Source organism: Colius striatus, chromosome 12, assembly GCF_028858725.1.
Source record: "Colius striatus isolate bColStr4 chromosome 12, bColStr4.1.hap1, whole genome shotgun sequence".
Classification (NCBI taxonomy): domain Eukaryota; kingdom Metazoa; phylum Chordata; class Aves; order Coliiformes; family Coliidae; genus Colius; species Colius striatus.
Window position 1 is genome coordinate 1,464,361 of NC_084770.1, and position 17,338 is coordinate 1,481,698.

At 48.3% G+C, this 17,338-nt stretch overlaps 1 protein-coding gene and 1 long non-coding RNA gene across 2 annotated transcripts in view; one reads left to right on the forward strand and one right to left on the reverse strand.

Moving 5' to 3' along the window:
* The window catches only part of MYO7B (myosin VIIB), a 50,666-nt gene that overhangs the window by 28,046 nt on the left and 5,282 nt on the right, over positions 1–17,338 (reverse strand). Inside the window, exons 5-20 of the mRNA XM_062005391.1 lie at positions 17,070–17,191; positions 16,143–16,285; positions 15,943–16,056; positions 13,891–14,044; positions 12,169–12,245; positions 11,742–11,861; positions 11,390–11,532; positions 9,907–10,117; positions 8,455–8,590; positions 8,074–8,234; positions 6,920–6,958; positions 5,268–5,405; positions 4,241–4,393; positions 3,663–3,761; positions 3,025–3,119; positions 1,392–1,476 (exon numbers count right to left, since the gene is read on the reverse strand). Of these exons, the coding sequence (XP_061861375.1) occupies positions 1,392–1,476; positions 3,025–3,119; positions 3,663–3,761; positions 4,241–4,393; positions 5,268–5,405; positions 6,920–6,958; positions 8,074–8,234; positions 8,455–8,590; positions 9,907–10,117; positions 11,390–11,532; positions 11,742–11,861; positions 12,169–12,245; positions 13,891–14,044; positions 15,943–16,056; positions 16,143–16,285; positions 17,070–17,191 (1,990 nt within the window). The remainder of the gene's footprint in view (positions 1–1,391; positions 1,477–3,024; positions 3,120–3,662; positions 3,762–4,240; positions 4,394–5,267; positions 5,406–6,919; positions 6,959–8,073; positions 8,235–8,454; positions 8,591–9,906; positions 10,118–11,389; positions 11,533–11,741; positions 11,862–12,168; positions 12,246–13,890; positions 14,045–15,942; positions 16,057–16,142; positions 16,286–17,069; positions 17,192–17,338) is intronic.
* On the forward strand, positions 60–6,676 carry LOC133626425 (uncharacterized). Its single transcript, XR_009819494.1, has 4 exons — positions 60–306; positions 983–1,088; positions 6,280–6,382; positions 6,614–6,676. It is a non-coding gene; the product is annotated as an uncharacterized LOC133626425 (long non-coding RNA).

Below are 17,338 nucleotides of genomic sequence, written 5' to 3' on the forward strand. Positions count from 1 at the left end.
TGCGGGACGGGACACAGGCGTCAGCTCCAAAGCCACGGGGGCTGGCAGCGGCTGGGGAGGCTGGAACATCCTGAGAGGGGTTAATGAGCTGCTGCCCTTTATGTTCTGCTGCTGGTAGACACCAGAGTACACAGAGTTCCTTTGGAGAGCGGCAGGAGAGGCTCCAGGAAGCGACAGTGCAGCCTAAGTGATGACAAGGGGAGCAGCTGGAGCATCTTCCTTCTGAGGAAAGGCTGTGGGACCTGGGGCTGCTTAGTCTGGAGAAGAGCAGGCTGAGGGGGAGCTCATCATACAGATATCTCAACGGTGGGTGTCAGGAGGTTGGGGCAGCACTTTCTTGTAACCAGGACAAGGGGTGATGGAAAGAAGCTGGAACACCAGCAGTTCCATTTAAACATAAGGAAAAACTCAGTGTTTGAGTGAGGGAGCCCTGGCACAGGCTGCCCAGGGAGCGTGTGGAGGCTCCTTCCTTGGAGGGCTTCAAACCCCACCTGGACACGTTCCTGTGTGACCTGATCTATGTGGGTCTGCTTTGGCAGGGGGGTTGGACTGGGTGATCTCCAAAGGTCCCTTCCAACCCCCACCCTTCTCTGGTTCTGTGAGGGAAAATGGCAGAAATGAAGCCAAATGAATGGGGAAAAGAAAGTCACGTCCCTGGAGAGACAGGTGTGACAATCCCCAGAGAAGCAGTGGAGCAGGATGGGGTAGAGTGCAGGACAACAGCCTGCCTCTTCAGACAGGAACTGCATCACTGACACATCATAGAAGATGTTTCTGGGTGAAACTGGTAGTTTCTCCTCCCTTACCTCATGAATGGGGTGTATGGGATATGTTAACAATAATCCCTGCCACATGAACATGTGAGTGCCTCCAGTATGGTGTGGCTTTCCCCAGAAAACCCACCATCTAGAGAAGACCAGCCAATGCTTTGAATAATGGGAAATTAATGTAATGGGTTTTTTTTCTGGTAATTTTGTTACAGAGTCCCAGTTTTCCTGTGTCAGTTGTGGAGGACACTGCTCATGGTGGTGATGAACAAGTGCCAGCCTTGGACTCCTGGCTAGAAGAAGTGCAAGATCATATGTCAGGTCAGTGGAGCCAGCCTGCCAGAGGTTAGTTGAGTTACTGTTTCAGCAGAAAACAGAAACATCTCAGGTTTAGGAAACTCTGAGAAGTCCCAGAGACCTCCTTGGACTTTGCACACTTCTGTACACCCTGACATTTTGCCTCTCTTCCCTTCAGTTGTGAATACCTTTATTCCTAATACTCCACTGAATCTGGCAGGGCATAGTATGCAAACAGACACACAAATATAAGCATGTGTGTGTGTGTGTGTATACACACATATATATGTATATACACATATATATGTATATACACTTTTACCTTACCGTTCTGAAATCCTTCCTGCAGCAGTAGCCTCGCCAGGCTGACTGAATGGCCACAGCAGACTTCCTCTGTCTCAGAAACTGCTTCCTAGCAGACAGACAGGTGAGGTGACAAACAATAGGTTATTTCTGCTGCTTCTTATGATAATAGGAAAGAAAAAGATGTCAGGGTTGCTTTCCTTTTATGAGATGTCTACAGTCTGATCTCAGCCTTGGCTGCTATCTAGGAACACCAGAGCCAGGAAAGCTGCTGTTAAACTAACTTGCTCAGTTAGTAGTAGACATCTTGCCAGGTCAAGTTTGAAGCTCAGCAAGGGCTTTCTTTGTGCCTTTGAGTAGCTCGAGAAAAGTATTGCACTGCAGCAAAAAGATTAGTCTGGTCAGATGGTTTTGTACCATATGATTCAAAATTACCCTCACTCACACATTTGGTCAGCTTACATGTTCTCCATGCTGCTGGAAAGGCCAGAACAGGTTGGTTTGCCTGACCTGCTCTGTAATTAAAGGCCTTAGGAGATCTCACCCAAGCTCAAGCCCAGCTCAGTGCTGCAAGTGAAGCAGCACCATGAATTAGTTGAGCTCACAGTCGAGTTTTCCTGTTTGCTTTCCTGTTTGTTGGTACAAAGGGTGATACAAGTATTACTAATCCACCTTCATACATCTAAGTTGAATTTGCCCTTAATGCTGAAAAAATACTTGTAGCAACTGACTGCAAGCCAACTTCATTGCTGTGGTAGAAGAGCTCTGGAAGAGCCCTTGCATTGAGCCTGGATGAGTTAACTCTCCATCTGATGCCCACTTGCTCCCCAGTGCCCTAAGTACCAGGACTAGGTACCCATCTGAGCAAGGTGAACCTCCCATGGCAGAAGTTGTCACACTGTGTCTGTCAGAAGTGGTGCATTGCTCTGATGGTTTAAAGATCAAAGTGAGGTGAGGCTTTGAGGGAGAAGGGACACTCTGTTAGATAGCAGGCAGAGCTGGAAAAAAGGGGGAAGTTTTGAGGCATTTGTGACGTGGCTTTTTTCAGTTCTTGCTTCTCTACTGTCAGGAAGATTTCTAAACCAAACCAGGATCTCATGGTTTTGGTTGGGGGATCCAAGATTCCTAAGCACAAATCACGATGTAAAGCATTCAATGAGGACTTTTGCTTGACAGTGACTAAATGTCACTTCTGAAAAGAATTCAAACTAAACCAGATAAAATGCAGGAAATGCCTGTGCATCTTTGCAAAGAGGACTAGTCAGTTTCTATCTGATTCATTTCTAAGTCTTGTATCAAAGCAGCATCCTTGTCTTTGTAGCTCTGAGGACAGATGCCATGGGGATTTCCTGCTTCTTAAAAACATTCAGTGCAAATCTTCCTTCCAGCCCTTTCTCTCCATAGGAGCTGCATGTGCCACAGCCCTGTGTTTTGGAAAGCATCATGAACACAAAGAAACTGAGCCAGAACAAATCTTTGTGCAGAATCTGCACAGATGCACCGTGCACTGCTCCATGACAGGCACTGAGTTTAGGGCTAGTGGAAGGGATGGATTGATACATTTCCTACTCGAAAGCACTTCACAGAGTGTGTTTAACTGCACCACAAAGATTACTGCTTCAAACCAGAGCAAGTTCCCATCTGTAAGGTCACTGACCTGTCCTTCAGTCCTCTCATCACCTTCTGGATAAGAAGAACCTTATCTGTGAGTAAATTCTGGCGCTGCAGCTCCAACACTGTGTCGTGATAATCCTGTTAAAAGAAAGTGTGGATATGCCAGCTGAGCAAACACCCCCACAGCTTCTGAGAACTGCACACATGGTCAGAAAGAGGCCCCAGATCAGCATGACCTAGTACTAGCTGTGATTAAAATGCCTGTAGGGAACTGCAGTAGGAAGAGTGCACACGACCTGACTACACTATGTGTGGCTGTAACCAGAGAGAAGCAGAGGGTGTGCTGGCAGCATGACTGGTTTTATCTGGGGCTACGCTATGGGCAAGGAGGTGCCCTGCAACAAGTGTGCTGGTATCCAGTTCTTTATGCTCAAAGCTTGAGTAGAGACCCAAACACTGTGCTGTTCCAGCTGCAGCTCTGGAGCACAGGAAACAGGATCATCCTCTTGTACACCAAGCTGTGTCCATTAAATGACTTGGCCCTCAGGAACAAAGATCCAGCCAAGAGTAAGTTTAGAAGAGAACTCAGTCCTTCTGGGTCACCACTCTTGCACAAGGTCAAGCTATACTGTAAAGCACTCAGTTTTTCAGAAGAGACAATAAGCTGCCCTTTTTACTTACTTTAAGGAAAATCTTGGTCTTTCCAGCTTGCCAGCTTTGATCCTTGCCCAGCACTGCTTCGGAGATGCTGATGCAGCTCTGGCGAGCATCGTTCTTCAGCTGACGTGCAAAAGCATCACCATGTTAGGGCTTGGTTGTGAAACACAGCAGTTGTACTATGTAAACATCTACTGCCTTGCACTTCAAAAGGCAAAGAACAGAAACAGACGAGGCCTTACTGGACTGACAGTGCAATGAATGAAGGTTGTTTGGCTCAGAGGGTCAAGAAAAGGAGGAACGTGGCCGTATGGCCAAACATTCCAGAGTTCAAGTGCAAGGAGGATCTTAGAGATCTCTGAAGTGTGTGATTATGGACAAGAAACATCTGAGGGCAATGGAGATGCCACCTGCACGGGATGTCTGCGTGGAGCAGGTCAGGATACCTGGAGATAAAAGCACCTGTACTGTTTCAGCAAAGGTCCAAGTGTGTATGTGGATTCCTGTGATGACAGCTCTCAGCTGTGCCAGCATCAATCCAGGAACTTTCTACTGTGGGAAACACCTAATGCATAAGGAAAAGTTAGGTCAGCCTCACACACCTGCTCTCGAAGAGCCCATGGCAGGAGAACTCTGTATCTCTCACAGAACTCCTCAAAGCTGTAGCGGACTGGGTAGCCAGATTTCCTGATCCGAATGGTCTCCATCATCCCCGAGTATCTCAGCTGCTTGATACACAGCTCTCTGTCAAACAACTGAAAGGGAAAGCAGACAAGGAGGAGACTAAGCACAGAAAGAAGCTCCACATGCAGCATTCCTCAGGACATATCTCTTCACTTCCAGCCTCCACTAAATCAATTACAGGCTTAAACAAGTCACCCCAAAGGGTCTTAATGTTTCTGTTTATCAGCAGTGGAAGCAGACCATTAGCTTCAGTCTGGCTTTAGCAACCATTTCAATTCTTGCACTTCAGTTTCAGCTGAAATATCATTTTGCAGGTGTGAGTAAGTGCAGCAGCAACTTGGGCCCTTAGGGCATAGCACAGCACGTGTCCTGCCAGTTTCTTGTCATGCAGGTTAAATACAGGCTCACTAAGCCACAGGCAGTACCTCCAAAATGATTTACTCAACCTACACCACACAAGGTTTCATGTGGAACTGGGTTGTGATCTCCCAAGTTCCAGCCAAACATCCTAATGACAAACTCACCCCTCTTGTGTCAAATGAACAGCATCTCCCCTCTCTCAAACACCAGCAGCTCTCCTGTTCTCTCTCAGGTTGCTTCATAATGTGATCAGTGTTGGATCATAATGTTTTCTGTTTGTCCCCTTGTTGAGGTGCTAGAAATTCCCCACTTTTATCTCTGCAGGAAAGGCTTTTACAGCTCCTCCCAGGAATACAGCTGTGTGCTTTCTCTCTTTCTTTGCCCTCTATTACTCTACCATGCTTTTGAGAGATGTTGTTGTAAATTAACAATGCTGTGTGCTCCAAGGCTTTGTAATTGCAGTGGCAGCCTGCACTCCAGCTCCTCTTGGCTGCAGTGCAGACAGAAAACGCTACATAGCAACTGACAGCTTTCCCTCATTAAAAAGTTTAGTGAGGACAAGACCTCACATTGTCACAACATTACCAGTGGTTTCTTGTACTCATTTGGCTTGATGCAGCGGACGAAGTATGGCTGGCACTGCTCAAGGATCTTCATTAGCTTTTCCAGGGACTGCTTGAACTGCCCTCCCAGAGTCGAGAGCCGTTTGGTGGTATCCAGGCCCTGGGAAGAGTAAAGCACATGCTGCCTCATTCACACCACAGGCTGGTTAATAACCTTAAGGCAGAAACAGATACCTTATCTACGTGGGAGCTAAACTGGCATCTGCATCTTCTTAATTCGGGTTTATCCCTGGGAAGAAAGCCCACTGAGCTCTTGGGCACTGAGCTCTAGCAGAGGAGCTGGAAGAAATCCCACCCCCACGAGCCCACGTAAGCCTGTCTCTTCCAGCCAAGGCTGCTGGGTGACAAGCTGTAGCTCCTGGTGTGCCTGACAGCGTGGTGGGGAACAGCTACTCCCAAAGCACTCGTAAGCTCCAGGCCAGACATTTTGCTGCCATCTCAGCTAACTAGGAATGCTGGAGATCCAAACCAGCTCATTCCTCAGGGACTAGGATGACTGATTGCCTTGCTCATGAATACTACAGTAAACAGCGAAAAGGCAAACCTTCACTGGAGGATAAAGTAAGAGCTGCTCCACCTATGGCTTGATATCAAGTGCTTTATGTCTGGGTTGAATTTGGCTCCCAGTTGCAATAGTGGAACCCCAGAGAGACTGCATTTCTCTGCAGTGAGCTCCTCACTCTCCAGCTGCTCTGAAAGCACACTTGCACCTATGTCTTTTTCATGCAGATCACCACAGCAGGCTTAAGCTTCTACCTCCTGCTGCTATATTTTAAAGGCACGTTAAATGATGGTGACAACGGTGCAGATCCCAAGGAACAAAAGGACTCCATACAGGCACATGGGGCAACTGATTCCAGCACAGTACAGCTAGTTCGGTGGGTTTGGGGGGCTGTAGGACCTGAGTCGATTGGTTCTTAGGTTACAAGTGCCCTTTTCAACACTGAAGTTGCTACTTTCTGCTTTCACTGCAGGCCAATGCTGCCCTCCAGTGCCCAAACACGCCATCCTTTGGAAAACGGCTCCTGGGAACATCTAGCAGCTCTCTACCTCATGGCTGGCATGCATCCGTTTGAAGTAGGTGTCATAACAACATGTGCACGTTTATGAGAGTTAAAAGCAATTTGTACACTTTCTGCTGTAGCTGTAAATCAGGGGGGTGGCCACACCAGTGTGAAGCCCATGTCCTCGTGATCTCACACGTACAACATTGAACATGTTGAAATTGGTGATTTTTCTCTCCTGTTGTGTCAGGAGAACAACTGTGAGACCTCAAGATGGCACTTCATTCACTATTTGTTTCTGTAGCCTGCTTCTTAGGCTTCCCAGTGGTGGCCCAACCTAGCTGAAACCAACAGGGGCATTTCAGCTACCTTCTGTGCATTTGGAAATGGGAAGCAGCTCACATTTAGGATCTCTGTCTCGACACGCTGCTGAAGCTTGTAAGTGACAATAACACAACCATGTCTATAGAGACAAAAAGGATTAGAGCATTCAAGCAATGTGGATAGACCTGATATTTAATCTGAAGGTATTTATAGCATTTAAGAGATGCTAATCCAGTTCTCTGTTGCTGCTTGTACCAATTCTGGCCTTCTCCCCCAGGATGTTTACCTGTCCGTGGCCAGCTGTTCTGGACAGAAGAAAGCCACACTGGGATAAAGACTGAGGAAGAAAGGACAGGATCAGAAAACAGTGCCAGAAGAATAGACAGATAACAGGTAAGATAGCAAGCTGACTGTTCTGTACCCTGACAGAGCTCAAAGATCATAGAATGGTAGGGCTGAAAGTCCCTTTAGAGACCTTTAAAAGGTCCCTTTGGGACCTGTAGAGATCATCTAGTCCAACCCCCACAAACATCACAAACATTAAAAGCAAAAGTACCTTCATGCAAGGATGACACTGCACAGTTAAAGGCTGATACATTAGGCTATGTGAAAGTTGCAGCAGGGCAGAGGACTTGAATTCTGCCCCACACTCTTTACAGTCCCCTGCCCTTGGCAGCTCCATTTTGACTAGGCACAGGACGAGTCTCCCTGCACCACTAGGCACAGATGATCCTGTGCTAATGAGCTATCACAAACTTTGTCACAAAGCCTCTGAGCCAGGAGGGAGGGCTAAAGTTGCAGCAATATGCAGGGCAGTGAGACTGTGTCTGCAGGTGTCACTGGGAGCAGGAGACAGGGTATGCTCCTGTGAGAGCACAGCTATTTACACCCCTGGTTGTAAGAACCAAAAGGCCAGGGAGGGACTGCCAGTTGCCCTGCCAGACCCCTTGAGGTTACAGTCCCAGCATACCACACATGTGCAGTATGGTACCAGTTTAACTGCTGCCTTCTGGACAGGCCCTGGCTTTGCAGAGGGTTCTCTGCTTGGTGCCTTGTTCCATTCCAATGAACCTTTTCTCTCTGCTGATTTACACCCATCCTGGATGTGGAGGCAGTGTGGATGCCCAAGCAGACACACAGCAAGCCCATCCCCTTGATGACATCAAGTGGGAAAGGAGCACACCCCATGGTTCTGTGCCAGCCCACAGGCATGGGCACACAGACACCCAGGGATGCAGTCCTGCAAGACAGGGCTGATGTCATGCTTGTTTACAGCATCACCACCAGACCCTGACTTTTCCTGCAGGCTCCTCTGCAGAAATGAGTCGAATGAAAGGGACAGGAATTTGCAGAGACGGTGCAAAAGAACCAGGAGGTTAAGAACAGCCAGAGCCAGAGGAGAAATGAGTTGATTCTGCAACCCAGTGACACTAAGCCAACCTTGTAAGCCTGGTCAGCTCCAAGATGCCGGATGGTGCCACGTCCCAGGCTAGGTGGGGTCGTTTCCACCTGGAAGATCTCTCTCAGGAATCTGTTTTTGGAGGAATGAACCACTTGCATTACATTGGCACTCAGCGTGTCCCGGTTCTTCTCCAGGAAATCTGCAGGATAGAAACAAACCAGCTTGTCACCTCTGCATCCTGCTGGCTCTCTAGCACCAGTCTGTCTAGCTAAAATCCACTTGATTTACTGTAACTTGCAGATTAGTTTAAAGTAATCCTCCTGATCTGACTTCAGATCAACACTGCCCTGGAGTGACACACATCCAGGGCAGGTCGTGTCCTTCTCTTCACCCTGTGTATCCAGCAGAGATAGGCTCACCTTTTGATTCATAAAAGACAACCCCAGCAAAGTGGTTGATGCCAAACTTGGTGTCATGGACACTCCTAGGTGGGATGTAGACGTTGCTTTTGCCATGGAGGGAATTGATTTTGACGAGCATGGTGGCATCTGTGCCCTAGAAACAAAGATAGGCAAAAAACCTCAGTTGAGCAGATTCTCCCCAGCACTGGCCAGTGCTCAGCAAACAAATGGAAGTGGTGCTCTGAGGTAACAAAAGCTCAAACTCTGCCCCTTATTTATCTGCCAGATCTGGAGGAAGGTAGTGCCAGAAGGGTCTCTCTTTTAGACAGACCCTTCTCTCAAGCATCAGGACAGAACACACGGCCAGAGATTAAGGCCTGGCAATTTAGAGCTGTGGACAAGCCACCATGGCATTACCAGCATCAGCAGGTACACCGAGGAATTCCCAGATCATAAGCAGAGCCTCCCACCAAGCTTCCCATGCCATCCTACCCAGTCATGTTCTCAGGGCTGCATGCTCCTCCTCCCAGGCAGGAACAGCTCTTCTTTCACTCCCTAACTGGTGCAAGGCTCAGAGACCCTTAGAAGGCTGCACTGAACAGACATCAGTCAGCATGCTCAAATAGTGACTTCCACAGGCATGGCAGTCAGCTGGATGCTTCTCCTCAAGGGTGCCATCACAGTCTCATCTTTTGTGGTGATGTGAGGGTAGCTCTGCTCACTGGCCTGTGCTAGGGGTAGTGGGTGCTGTGCTGTCTGAGCAGTCATGTGCTCTGGGAATCACAGGAGAGATGCTTTCTTGTCCTGACTGCAGGATTACCCTCTTCTTAGGGAAGAAAATGGAAAATTGCCTGTACATGATCCTCCCAAATTGTTGTCTGAAGACTGCAAATCTGCTGAGGCAGGGGCTTGCTTTTCTGGACGAGCCCATGTTGCCATCTGATTCCCACACCCACAGTCCTGCTTAGTCTTGCCATGCTCTAGAGACTATGAAAATGCTCTGCAGGGATGTCTGAGACCAGATGCTACTTTCATCTCTGCTCTCCTCTTGGAGATGCCTGGCCTTTGCAGAATAACTTTTCATGCCTTGCCTGGCACCCAGGTCAGACTGACAAGCCTGCACTTCTCCTACAGATCCTCACAATGCTGACATTGCTCCACGGAGTCTGTCATCCAGGAGAAGAAGGAGCAAACTGCATCCCAGACCACAGCAATACTCAAAAGAATGTGTGAATTCAAAGATTTCCTAAGAAGCCCTTGTAAAATGATCAGAGTCCTTACTTCACTGTCTAGAACAGCTGTAGGAGCTCCAACAGCCGGGTGGCAGGAAGAGCACACTCCAGCAGAGGGTGAGGACATTTTCTCTCATGATGTACCCAAAAGCCACTTCTGCACTTTTCTGTGTGTGAGGCCAAGCCAAGCATTACCTGTGTGCACAGGCAGGCATGACAAGTGAAACCAGGAATTTACCTTTGGGAACTTGCTCTCTTCATCAATGAGGGAGATGATATTCATGGGCTTGAGTGCAATGACTTCCAGAGCCTGGCGGTTATCGGTGAAGTCGATGTTATGCCAGGCAATGTGCTCTGCCAGGTATTCCTCTTGCTCCAGCTTGAAGACATGGTGCACAAAGAACTGCTGAAGGTGCTCATTGGCAATGTTGATGCAGAGCTGCTCAAAGCTGGGGCAAGACAAGATGAGAGAAGTGGTCATCCTTGGCCAGTGCTGCACTGCTCTATGGGATTTGTTTATTCCCTGCATTACACACACAGGCAGATATACCACTGCTATATCCCACAGTGTTAGCGATCACCACCTCTTCCCCTTGCCCATCTTAGCAACACAAGGGCTGTGTCTGCTGCTACAAGAAAGAGAAGCAGAAATGAGCCAAATGACAACTGAGTGTTGCTGGGTAAGCAAGAAAAAATGTTGTATATGTTTCAAGAAAGCCTGGAGATAAAGGGGGATGTGTAACTGTGAAAATAGCTTTGGCTCTATGAGTGTGTGATGCATTTCTTACTTGCACTGGCACTACCTTTCTTTTGTTAGTTGCTCCTTTAATGTGGCACCTGAGTTTCATTCCCTGGTACTTGCTGTGGCACGCTGTGTGTGCCTACAGAGTGCTCACCACAGTGAGGCTCCATGAGGATTGCAGCCTTTGGGAATGGCATAACATAATAGGAGAGAACATCAAAGACAGAAGATGGGCTGAATAGGTCCTAGGCCACGTTCCAAAAGCCAGGGAGGTATATTATCTTGTTGAAAGCAAGCAAGGTGCATCAGTTGAAATGGATTGGGAAAGGCTGTAGAATATGTGCTGATGGTTTGTGGAGTACAAATGGTACAGTGCCATACACCTGAGAGAACTGTTGCCCTCTTAGAGAAGAGCAAACAGAAATGATGCTTTGGGACTGGAATCACCAGGAGAGGTAGCAGTAAGACAATGATATAGTGACCAGGTATTTTGTTGACCTGTCCTTAAGCACAGAGAAATGAAACAGACCCCAAAAAGAGTCAGGATAAGACAGAGCAGGATGGAAGCATGAGCTGAAATGGGAAATGCAACACAGCTCCTCTGTCTGTATGCAAAATGTATCCCAAGACACATTGTTAAAATGCTATGGAACAAGAAAGTTTGGTACAGAGACATGGGGTCCTACTCTGCCTTCCCTTAGTGGCTGCCTGCTCATAGCAGCTTCAGAGAAAAGTCCTGAGGTTCTGAAATCAACATGTGCAATGGCTGCACCAAAATGAAGGCTGAGGAAATATGACCAAAGCTGAAGAAACGTGGGAATCTGTGCGTGATCATCACTGGGACAATTCAGTGATGCAAATTCCACTGCTCTCCTGACAATCTGGATGATAACCTGTGTCTGTCTGGTCTTTTTCATTCTTTCCCTTTACATCAGCTGCTTTTCAGCTTCCCAGTGGGAACAAACCTAGAGCCTCCTACCTGTTGTTGCTGAAGTTTTCAAATCCAAAAATGTCCAAGAGCCCAATGGACTGACGTCTGTCTTTAGACTTCTGGGAAGCTGGGTTGAAAATGGCTGAATTGATTTTGTTCACTACCCACAGGAAAATCCTTCCATAGATTCCCTGAGAAGAAATTAAAGAGGAATTATTGCCCCTGGTTCCAGTCTTTGGACACAGCTTACTGCTTGCCATTGTGCTGTCAAACTGTGCCTGGAAAACCATGAGGGACTGGAGCCCTCTGGGTGAATGTTTGCCACGTGAGGCTCCTCAGTCAGTCAGACAGCTCTGAAAGCATCCCCAGTTTTAAACAGAGAAGATGTAAGCACCAGTACCTTCACAAAGGCATCCCTCCCATCTGCAGCTTGAAATACATTGAGAGGCCTGGACATGCTTTCTCCTCGGACAATGATGGAGAGGTTTGTGAGGCTGTTCTGGAGTTCCCTGGAGTCCACCTGGAGGAACAGTTGTGGCAACCTGGTCATTCCAGGTGGATAAAGGAGGTGCAGCAAAGCCTGTCTCAGGAAGAGGGCCCTGACAAACTGCCTGCCCAGCAGCATGCACTGGCAGCCTGCTGTCCCAGTTAAAGAGCTCCTAGCTTAGGGAGACATCTGCAGCAGCATCACTCGGGAGGCAGCAGGAAGCAGGGAACATGCCCATTGTATGTGCAGCCAGACATGAACACTCCACAGAGACACACGCTCCACTAGCATGATCAGGGGTGAAGGAGACAACTGGTAGGAGAAGATGAGAGTCCATTACCTCAAGCAGCTTGGTTGCAATTGAAAAGTGTGGTGAGTCCATCACATCAGAGCAGTCCAAGTTGTCATACACAGCCGCTACAACGAGGAAACAGTCTCAGCGTGAATCATCGCTGCTATGGCAGGGGGATGTGCTCCTATTGCAGCCATATCTCGTAGCCCTGTAGCTCTGGGAGTGTGCCAAGGCAGTAAGTTTCACCCAGGGACCCTGGGATGCACAGGCCCTTCACAACTCCAGAACATCAGGCTACAAACGGCAGCAAACTGCACAAGGTAATTCATGATAAACAGTAGCTACTGGGGATGTGAGGAGGTGGTGTCTGGTGGCAGAAAATGTTTCTGAAAAGTTGTTTTTCCATATATCTGGCTTGTGGGAAATAAAGGGAATGAGGGAAATCCCTCATTTTAGCAGCTAGCATCACTCCAAAGAATCTAGCTGGCATCACTGCATGGGGCCCTCAGTATCACAGAACCACAGAATCACAAGGGCTGGAAGGGACCTGGAAAGCTCACCCAGTGCAACCCCCTGCCAGAGCAGCATCACCTAGAGTAGGGCACACAGGAACTCACCCAGCTGGGTTTGGGGTGTCTCCAGAGAAGGAGCCTCCACAGCCCATCTGGGCACCCCCTTCCTTGTATTTCTTTGGAACCTCTTGTGTTCCAGCTTGTACCTGTTGGCCCTCATCCTGTCACTGGCCATCACTGAGCACAGCCTGGCTCCATTCTCCTCATACCCACCCTTTATGGATTTGTGCACATGAATGAGGTCACCCCTCAGTCTCCTCCAAACTGCAGAGCCCCAGCTCCCTCAGCCTCTCAGCACAAGGGAGATGCTCCACTCCATCATCTCTGTGGCCCTGCACTGAGCTCTCTCCAGCAGCTCCCTGTCCTTGAACTGAGGGGCCCAGAACTGGACAGAATATTCCAGGTGTGGTCTCCTGAGGGCAGAGCAGAGAGGGAGCAGAACCTCTCTCAACCTGCTAACCACAGCCCTTCTAACCCAGCCCAGGATGCCACTGGCCTTCTTGGCCACGAGGGCACATTGCTGGCTCACGCTCATCCTGCTGCCCACCAGCACCCCTAGATCCCTTTCCACTACACTACTTTCTAAGACATAAAGTGGGAAGGAGTCTTCTTCTAAAATGTGAGAGTTTCCAGCATCCCACTGTTGGGTGTCCCACCCTGTGCCTGTGCCATGCCAGACGTGCCATGTGCAGGTGAGCATTCGCTGACCCAAGCCAGGAGAATGATTGCTGTCATCACCCCAGCAAGCATCACTCAGCTGCTCCTCTGGCTTGTGTAGCACCACAACCAGCAAACGTAACTTGGCATTATATCATCTGTTGTTTCAGTCTGTGTGATAAGGGCCTGTTTATAACCATGGAAACCCAAGGGCGTGACAAAACAATAACAGGCTGATGTTTCCCAAAACACTGTGTGGTGGGGTCACAAATGAGGGATGTGGCTTAATTTAGCAACGGGCTTGGCAGTGTGAGGTTAGTGGTTGGACTTGATGATCTTAAAGGTCTTCTCCAACCATAATGATTCTGTGCAATCAGAATTCCACGGTGCTGCTGCCCTCCCAGACCCATTCCCCTGTGGGTACCAGGCAGAGCAGCACGGCCTCAGCACAGCCTGACGTGTGCAGATGGAAGCAGGCAGCGCCTTTAGGCCTTTACTGTCGAGTCTAAGGAAAGGCTGGCGCAGACAAGGCTGAGCTTACCTTCAAATGCTACATTCCCTAGGTGCAGGATTGCAGCCAGCAGCTTGCTGATTTCCCAGTGCTCAGAATCGGAGAACATGAGGATCTTCATGGCCGAGCGGATGTGGGCATAGTCCTTGGCGTCATTGCGGCCGTCGCAGGACGTGCAGCTGCCCTGCAGGCCACCAAACCCACGGGTAAGGAGAATCCTCACACCCCCAGGCAAGGAAAGGACCTGCAGCCTGACAAACCCTCGGACACAACGTGGATGCCCTGGGAACCGCTTGCCCCAAGGTAAAAACCTCTTTGGCCATGCTGTGTGCACTTTCCTTGGCTGTTTCCTCGTCTCTACTCTCAAAGATAATCCATTAGCATAGAGCTAAACAATCACAGATTCACAGACTGCTGGGGTTGGAAGGGACCTGTAGAAATCATCCAGTCCAACCTCCCTGCTAAAGCAGGTTCCCCTCAATCAGGTCACACAGGAACGTGTCCAGGTGGGTTTGAAGCTCTCCTGAGAAGGAGCCTCCACACCTTCCTGTGGCAGCTGTGCAGGGCTCCCTCATCTCACACTGAAACAGTTTCCCTTATGTCTAAGCAGAACTTGTTGTGTTCCAACTTTTGTCCATTGCCCCTTGTCCTGTCATAATACATTTCTCCAGGGCTAGGCTAAATACTGGGGAAGCCAAAAGGAGGAACTGAGGGGATGGCTGCTCTGGAGCACAGGACAGGAAGCTTTGACAAGGTTCCCTACATTTGGTTACCTAAACAAGGCCACGCCTGGTCCTTTGGTTTTCCCTCTCTGCCTTCTCAATGAACATTTAAGAGCCCTAACCCCAAAACAAAGCAAGTAGGACTGGATGAGCACCAGAAGGCAAATCTCAAAACAAGAGTATTAGGCTCTAGTGGAAGGCAGATAGAAGCATCCAAGGCAGCATCAGAAGTATCTTCCACAAAGCCTGCACAGCAGGTCCTAAAATGCTGATGCCCCATGAAACTATTTTCAGCCCTCATGGAAGTGGCAAAATGCCTCTTTATAGCTCTGCTATTACTGCCATTATGGTGTGGTGATTACAGAAGTGAAGTGTTCCTAGACATTTTGTTTTACAGCATGTAAATATGCCAGGTTGTGCCAGCAGCTGACCTGAACAAAGCCATGGATACGTTCTCCTTTAACCCTCCTGTGTCTGTACTATACTGCCCTACTGCTGACCCAGGGAACTTCACACCTCTTTCTGGAATGACCAATATCTGAGATGCCTTCACCAGCTCTTGCTGCAAGATCACTGCTATTTTGAAACCATTCTGTTTGAAAAAATCTCCAGCATAGCTTTCAATGGTTTTGCTTTTGACACTTCAGAAACAGAATTATAGGTTGGATTGAATTTCCTCTTAAGCAGCTCTCATTAACTTTGGCAGAGTCAGGACTTAGCCTCATCCTTTTCCCATGGCTGTAGAATAGCCTAAATCAAACTAGCTGACATATTTGCTAGGAGGTATCTGCCCAGGCTAAAGAAAAGGATTTTCACAAAGGCTTTCATGGCCTAAACCTAAATTAGCACTTTTCAAAAACCTCACCTCTGAATGTCCCACTCCTGCCACTATGGCAGCAGAAACCCAGCCAGGGACATCCACATCAGCTGTTGGAGGTGACACTGAATGCCAGCTGCCTGTATTATGTATGTAACATCAGATACAAGGACCAGTATTCTGCTGATTCATTTTCCTCTAAGGTATACACACCTGAGGAGTATTCTCCTTGGCACGATGTCCCTTGCATTCATCTCAACTCTGAGTGCCTGTGAATACAGGGGATATTCCCCACCTGCATGCCTTTAATTTTTCTCCAGTCTGACTTTGACAGAAGGTCTCCAACAGCCACAAGCTGCCTCCCACTGGTGGATGTTACAGTAAGTGTCTGACACTGAGGCTCACAGCACTTTTGGTGCCACTCTTCCTGGTACTCTAAGGAAATGATTGTAACTACCCATCTGCAGCTCCTACTGGTTGTAATTGCTTGCTGGGAAAAGCAAATGGCAGGAGGGTAATGGAGAGGAAAGCAGAGACTATTACCATAGTGAGATAAGTGTACTCTGAAGCAGTGCCCAGGTTCAGCATCTTCTTCTGCTCTGTGTTCATCCCCATGAGCATGCAGTAGAAGATGTGATAGTTCCTCTCCTCTGGAGCCTACAAGAAAGAAACAGACCAATGGACAAGTCTGCATAAGCTTGTGACACAGGAGAGGGAGAATGTTGGTGTGGCAGTGCCCTCACCTGCCTGCAGACCCGGGACTTCTCCAGAAGGAACTGCTCTATCCGGGCTCCTTCTATCACGCCGCTGTGGTTGAAGTGAATATCGATGTATTTTCCAAAGCGGCTGGAATTGTCGTTTCGGATTGTCTTGGCATTTCCAAAAGCTGATGGGCAAGGGACAGAGTATCTGGATTACTGCAGTTCATGAACATCAAGTCTATTTTTTATGCCCTTCTCTTTTTTTGCTGCTGGTGTTATAGGTTGCAAAAGCCAGGGCTGACAAGCACTGGAGAATGTCTGGTCTGAGGCTGCCTCCTAAAGAGAGAGGCAGGCATACTATGTATTCCCATCACTTGAGTCCTAAAAGACATAGTCAAATGATCCAAAAGTGTGCTATTTCTGGACAGCCAAGAGAGCTGAGTAATTCTAAAGACCTTCAGAAAGACCTGCTGGGAACACACTTGACTTTTCTACAGAGAAAGATAAGACCCACCTGGACATGTTCCTGTGTGACCTGATCTAGGTGACCCTGCTTCTGCAGGGGGTTGGACTGGATGATCTCTAAAGGTCCCTTCCAACCCCCACCATTCTATGATTCTATGTGTGTCTCAGGGAGCTCTCCTGCAGATACATCCATGCTTGGCCAGTCACTTTGCCACTAGCTACTGCAAATGTGAATCCAGGGGCCTTTACCTTGGGCTCAGCATTCCACAGGACTCCTGTGTTCCTGGCAGGGTTGCATACTATAGTGGCACATCTTCCTGCAGCTTGGGAGCTGCTGTGGACTTCATGGGGACATGGCAGAAAAGTATAGAGAGCTTCTACCTCACATCACCAGTGTTTCAGGGGTTTTGGCACTTTCAAAGATCTGTTTCTGAATTGTTTTATGCTGACACAAAAATCCTGAGATAAAGGTGGTAAATCAGACATGTTTGCCAAATAACCTACCTTCCAGGATGGGGTTGGCCTCTAGGATTTGCTGCTCTAGCCAGGAATGCTGGCCACTGATAGCTGCCAAAAACTGTAGTATTAACTTTGTGCTTTCAGTCTTCCCAGATCCAGATTCTCCACTGCAGTAAGAAATAAGATCATTACAGGTTCCTTTTCTTGTTCTTTGGCTAAATGTCAGACCAAGTTTTGACTAAAACAACTCCCATTTATGTTTACCCTGTGAATGGCAGATCAGACTGTCCTTCATGGAGGGATGGAGAAATTTA